The sequence below is a fragment of the Rhamphochromis sp. 'chilingali' genome (genome assembly GCF_963969265.1).
Source record: "Rhamphochromis sp. 'chilingali' genome assembly, chromosome: 7".
NCBI classification, from domain to species: domain Eukaryota; kingdom Metazoa; phylum Chordata; class Actinopteri; order Cichliformes; family Cichlidae; genus Rhamphochromis; species Rhamphochromis sp. 'chilingali'.
The window spans coordinates 38,807,718-38,813,985 of record NC_137934.1 but is presented as its reverse complement, the minus strand read 5'-3'; the positions used below and the strand labels follow the sequence as shown (position 1 = coordinate 38,813,985).

Sequence of the window (6,268 nt, the reverse complement as noted above, 5' to 3'; positions counted from 1 at the left end):
AATATAAGCTCTGGCAGACTTGGTTCTATGGTAAGTCTTAAAGGGTTAATGTTTCCATTAGCACTGAGAACTGTGTTGGTTGTCATGGTTTCTGTCAGTTAGGAGCAATGGTTGATATTTAAAATAACATGGATACCAATGTTTTATCTTTTTACTGTCATTCTCTCTCTGTGCAGTAGAATCATAAATCTTTATCATAGTAAGTTACTGTTTTAGTCTTTCAGCCCTTCACCAAACTGTCTTCACATGATAAGAGCCTCTGTCCTGTAGACGACTGAAGGTAAGGAGCTCAAGACTGATGGGACAAGATGAAAAAATCAACCTGTTTCCTGCCTCTGGCCCTTATCCTGATGAATTTGGTAAAAAGAAACAATGCCTCAGAGTATCCATCAGTTATTCAGCTAATGTATGTGCAGAACAGTGTAATTAATGAGCCCTGCTGCACAGATCGTGTCTCTCTTGGACATATTTTCTACTATTCAGTTAACTTTGGATTTAAAAGTAAAATCAGAAATCTGAACTAAATGTAGAAGAATGTAACAAATGGTTTGTCAGTGTGAGGCAGAGTGATGAGGGAGCCCCATGCCAGAAAAAGCCAAACAGGGGGAAGGTGTATCTGTTCCGTCTTTTTACGTGCTTATAACTCTTGATTTTCTGCCACCTTTTTTCTCTCTGGTGTGGATTACTTGAAGCCAACTCGTGAGGATTAAAAGGATACTGTGTTTCTACTGAAAGATATGGTGGCTTACGATGAAGTGGGTAGCTTGGTGCCTATCAAACGGACTCTGCAAGTGACAGACTGCCAGAACCAGGCCAACAAGGAGTTAGAGGTGAGATGGCTGAAACTTTACTCTGTAAATGTTTGACCAGAGCTGCTGGAAATGAAGTCATAGTGTTATGATAGAATAACTGCACGACTAACCTCCCCTTCTGTTTTTGCCTCCTTCTGCAGGAACCCAGCAACAAGCACGTCCGTTCTCTCGGCAGGGTGACGTCGCTAGCCAACCTCATTTCTCCGGTAAAGAATGGGGTCTTCCGGCGCTTCGCCCAAACCATCAAGGTAAGCGCTCACGGCATCCAATGGAAACACAGCGCATTGGGGGGACAGGGACATCCCTTTCAACATGTCTGACATGTGGTGTTCTTTCTTTCTGAAGGCCTCTTTCTGGGGCGATGGCAAGTTGCCAGGCATGCCCCAGAAGCCTTGCAGCAAGGCAGCGGCCCCCACACCACCTAAAAGGAGGAACAGCACCTTATGGTCCGAGACATTAGACATCCACCAGAAAGGAACTTTCTCCACCAAAGAGATCAAGCGGCAAGAGGTGAGTCCAGGAGTCCAGGCAGGGATGAATTCTACATGCTTGCTAGACTAGTTCACATGTCTTTGTGTCAAATGGTTTAAATTGGACTAGAAGCCATTCAGCCATCTTGGCTAAGCTCACTATGGTTTAGGCTACGATGTAATGACAACCTGATTTACATGTTTACTAAAAAAACATCTGTCTGTGCCTTCTCCCATTCCTCAGGCCATATTTGAGCTGTTTCGTGGAGAACAGCATCTGATTGAGGACCTGCAGCTTGCATGCAAGGTTTGTCATTTTAAAAGCTCTGAGGCAGCGGGAGTACATATAAAGCAAACAGATTAAATCAGTCTGGCAGGCTTTGAATGCAGCGCAGCCAGGAGCTATAAAAAGACAGGGATTGTTCCTCTGTCTTTTTTTTTTTTGTACCCCTAAAACTGTTGACCAAGATATTTTTAGTAGCCGCTCCCAAAGCTCTGCCCAGATATTACTGATCACTTTGCTCCATCCACAGGCGTACCACGACCCGATGCTGAAGCTGTCCATCATGTCAGAGGAGGAGCTTACTCACATTTTCGGCAACTTGGATGCCTACATCCCACTGCACGAGGACCTTCTGGCGCAGCTCTCCAAAGCCACGGGGCCAGACAGGACCGTGGGCCAGATTGGGCAAATTGTTATTAGCTGGGTAAGTGTCTTTGACTTTTTGAGCCATCAAAAGCTTTTACGCTAGTAAAACCGTATTTTGAATTAGCAGTTAGATAAAGAGTCCCTCCTTCCTTTGCAGCTGCCCAGGCTCAATGCCTACAAAGACTACTGCAGTAACCAGCTGGCAGCCAAGGCGCTGCTGGACCAGAAGAAGCAAGACCCACGTGTGCAGGACTTCCTGCAGCGGTGCCTCGAGTCACCTTTTAGTCGGAAACTGGACCTGTGGAGCTTCCTGGACATTCCCAGATCCCGCCTGGTCAAGTACCCCCTACTGCTCAAGGAAATCCTGAGACACACTCCAGCAGAACACCCCGATGCTGCCAGCCTGCAGGAAGCTGTAAGTCCAGGAGACAAACTGGTTCAACACACTGATCCATCATAGTGCCTCTCCCATGTAATAATTAGGCTGCTTGTGTGTTCAGATCACTGTCATCCAGGGAGTTTTGTCTGACATCAACAAGAAGAAAGGGGAGTCCGAGTGCCAGTACTACATCGACAAGCTGGAGTATCTGGACGACAGGCAGAGGGACGCTCGCATCGAACGGTGCAAGAGTCTTCTGTGTCACGGGGAGCTGCGCAACAAGAGCGGCACGGTGAGCACAGCGCACACTTCCAAGTCGTCCTTCGGTGCTTCTCTTTGCATGTTAACACGAGGCTGCCGTCCCACATGAGGCGGGCTATGTGCTCAGATGATGCTCTGGTTTGAAAGTTTCTGTTTTTCCTGGAAATTCTTTCAGAAGCTGCACGTGTTCCTGTTCACCGACCTGCTGATCCTGACCCGCCCCGTCACCAGGAACGAGCGCCAGTGCTTCCAGGTGTACCGGCAGCCAATCGCAGTGCAGGATCTGGTGCTGGAGGACCTGCAAGATGGCGATGTCAGAATGGGCGGCTTTTTCAGAGGAGCCTTCAGCAATGCAGACAAAGGTAAGGCTCGTCCCAGAAAGTGTCCGCTAGTAGCCTGAGCAGCACTTTGCCCCCGTTCCTAATGACGCTCTCTGCTTTCTCTGCAGCCAAGAACATTTTCCGGGTACGTTCCCAAGACCCGAGCCAGGCACAGTCACACACTCTGCAGGTCAACGACGTCTTCCACAAGCAGCAGTGGCTCAACTGCCTCCGTAGTGCCATTGACGTCCACCAGCCTCTGAGCGAGCCCTCCAGCCCCAGCCCGCCTACAGGCAGCGTCCGTTCCAAGCGCCGCCCTTCCTCCGTTTCTGCCATCATCCACATGGAGGAAGCAGACGAGAACTACCCGCAGCCAGGCTCTCAGTCGGCCCCCGCCTCACTGTGCAACAGCCCCACCACTGCGTCCCCTTCGCCTCGCTCCCCGCCATCGTCCACGACGTCCGTGTCATCGACGTCATCCTCACCCACGACACATAAAACCAAAAAGGACAAGAAGGCTCTGTGTTCTTTAGGGAAGAGAAAAGAGGCGATGGTGTGAGGTGGAGCGTTGGTAGAGAACGTGGATGGACCTCTTTGTTTTTCCTGTACATAAAACAGCACAGCACATTTATGAGTGTCTGCGTGTTATTACAGCAGTGTTCTGTTACTGTCCTCCTTGGCAGCTATTTACCTTACTCCTCCATCCAAGTGCATCCCATAGAGACACAGTATTCTGGAGGGGGGTGCACGTGGTTCAGCTCTAAAAGGGAAGCATGACAAGAAGTAAACCCACGGTTCACACTCGGTGTGGCCAGTTTGCTGAGTTCTTGAAGAAAGAGTTGGTGCATCAGATCCTGTTTACTATAAAGTTCATATTTAAACATTCTTTTAGACCTTTCTTTGGGGGATAATACACTTTATATTTTCAGATCTATCCTAGTATTGTTTTAGGTATTGTAAAGCAGCAGAGTTTTAGCTGTTAGGGCAGGTTTTTGAACATTTGCCGATGTCAAGGTGAAAGACAAAAAGCCGACCCCTAAAAAGGTGAGGTGTACCACACAAACAGATTTCTGTCATAGTTGGGTTTTTAGACTGAGCAGAAGATGTCTTATTTTTATACATTCCTTAAATAACAGATGCTAGAAGCCAGATATTATTTTATTTTATTTACTACAGAGGCATTAATTTCATTCCAGAACAGATGATATGTCAGCAAAAAACCGTGATGAACTCATATCGCAGACGAGATGATGAGTTTTGTTTAAGACAAAATTTTGAACTGAGCCACGTTGGTTTCTTAAAAAGCTGATTCCTGAGAATGAGGCGGATCACTTTTCAGTGTAGGATCTTGCATGGAGCTTTAGTTGTGGACGCCGCTTGCACCTGAAGAGGCGGCATGATGTATGCAACTGTCCCGAGGGATGGGACTGAGCGACGATGAAAGTTGTTGAAGGCAGAAGAGAACGAAGACGAGAACGATTAGGAAGTGAAACGCTCAGTGTGACATGTGTAACTCCCATCAACAGTATTTCCTGCTTCCCATTTGAAACCTTCCTGGGTAAACTGAAAAAGATTGTGCAGAGGCCTCATAAACCTGTGGAACAAATTGTCAAGCGCGTCTATGAGACGCAAAGTATTCAGAAGAAAAGAGAGGATGTCTGTTCCCGCTCCTCTTAAACGGCTTCATAAGTCTGGACCAATAACAAGTGATCTTGGAACTTTTAAGCAGTACAGAAAATACACTGATGGACAGACATGTGTTTCTTGCTCCATGGGAGATAACTGTTTCAATGTAGGGGGAACAATTCTTATTGTGGCAAACATTTTACAGGATTGCCAAGTTGTCAAAGCACTGTGTCAGGTCTTTGAAAACTGTAATGCCTTTTTCAGCTATCCATTGGACTCAACATGCCTTGGAATTTACTTTGTTTCAAATCTGTCTAAACAAATGAATCTTGTATTACTTGATGAATTAAAACAGAAAATGGTGCTTTTGCCACTGAAGTCTGGATATGTGGCATTGCCACTGCTGTACTAGTTGGCTTCTTTTTGCTTTCTCACCAGCATGCTACCATTTGCAGTTGTTGATTTTCTGGATGGTGGAGGTGCATCCATAATTCCTTGCAAGTGGTTTACAGGACCAGCGGAAGATTCTTGTTTCTGGCCACCAGGGAAAGTCAATATCAATAAGGATGGAGTTACTCCAGATGCAAACTGGTCACAGTACAGAGTTCGCATCTTGGGGAAAGCTGGTAAGAAGCATTTTTGTTTATTGCTACCAAATATTCTGTCATTAAAGACAGAACAAAAAATTTCCCTGTAATTTCACTAACAACATTTTGTTGATGTATGTCAAAAATTTACAGAAAACTATGAAAATCCCAGGGTGAAACTGCGGAGGTCTGAAGCAACCTCTGATCTGCAGACTGAGTCAGATTCTGGAAGCAGATTGGGAAAAGGGAAGCGGAAAAGGAGGTAATTATGTGTCTTAAAAACGCCTTAAAAGCAACAATTTATTGTGGTGATTATAAGAAAAACAAAAACAAGCTGACAGTATCTTTAGCAGACCATTGCTGCTCACCAGATTTAGATATGATCTTAAAATAGCACTTTGTAACTTTTTGACTTTTAAAAATCAGTTTTAGACTCCTTTTGATGCCGGACTGTACATTAATGTTTTTAGTTTGTAGGACTAACCAGTAACTAAATTGTTTGTGGGGTTTTTTAATATTTGTTTTCATTTTAAGGCCAGCGATCCAGGGCAGCACGGTGGCACGGTGGTTAGCACTGTTGCCGCACAGCAAGAAGGTCCTGAGTTCAATTCCACCATCAGGCCGGGGTCTTTCTGTGTGGAGTTTGCATGTTCTCCCCGTGTCTGCGTGGGTTCCCTCCGGGTACTCCGGCTTCCTCCCACTGTCCAAAGACATGCAGCTTGTGGGGATAGGTTAATTGGATAATCCAAATTGCCACTAGGTGTGAATGTGAGTATGAATGGTTGTCTGTCCTTGTGTGTTAGCCCTGCGACAGACTGGCGACCTGTCCAGGGTGTACCCCGCCTCTCGCCCTATGACAGCTGGGATTGGCTCCAGCACCACCACCCTCAACTCCTTCACCTGTGGTTTCACAACCAGTTCCAAGACAACTTGTACAAGCCACCAATACCAGCATGTTTGTACGTGTTCTAACCCTCCTGGAAGACATTAAGGAGACTCAGAGGATCCACAGTCGAATGCTACAGTCTCTCCTCAGTGCAATGAAGTAGTGGAAGGTGAGCTCCACAAAAGTTGCTGTTTTTGAAAATAAAATAGATAAAATAAAAGAAGTGATGTCATTTTCGCGGAAATGTAGTTTTTTTTTTTTTTTTTTTTTTTTTTACC

The 6,268-nt window shown here is 45.9% G+C and overlaps 1 protein-coding gene across 1 annotated transcript; it reads left to right on the top strand.

The window, feature by feature from the left end:
* The first annotated feature begins 552 nt into the window (after positions 1-552).
* LOC308400131 (neuroepithelial cell-transforming gene 1 protein-like) lies at positions 553-4,063 on the top strand. The gene is made up of 9 exons (XM_080887630.1): positions 553-830; positions 953-1,060; positions 1,158-1,322; positions 1,527-1,589; positions 1,816-1,989; positions 2,089-2,346; positions 2,432-2,602; positions 2,747-2,933; positions 3,020-4,063. Exons 1-9 carry the CDS (start codon positions 738-740, stop codon positions 3,448-3,450), a joined length of 1,650 nt encoding a protein of 549 aa, XP_080743756.1. The 5' UTR covers positions 553-737; the 3' UTR covers positions 3,451-4,063.
* The last annotated feature ends 2,205 nt before the right edge of the window (positions 4,064-6,268 follow it).

Excerpts from the sequence above, each read along its gene's own strand:
- LOC308400131 (XM_080887630.1), top strand. The coding sequence starts at position 738 with ATGGTGGCTTACGATGAAGTGGGTAGCTTGGTGCCTATCAAACGGACT. Across the intron at positions 1,061-1,157 it reads GCTTCGCCCAAACCATCAAG|GCCTCTTTCTGGGGCGATGG; the intron begins GTAAGCGCTCAC and ends TTCTTTCTGAAG. Across the intron at positions 2,934-3,019 it reads CTTCAGCAATGCAGACAAAG|CCAAGAACATTTTCCGGGTA; the intron begins GTAAGGCTCGTC and ends CTTTCTCTGCAG.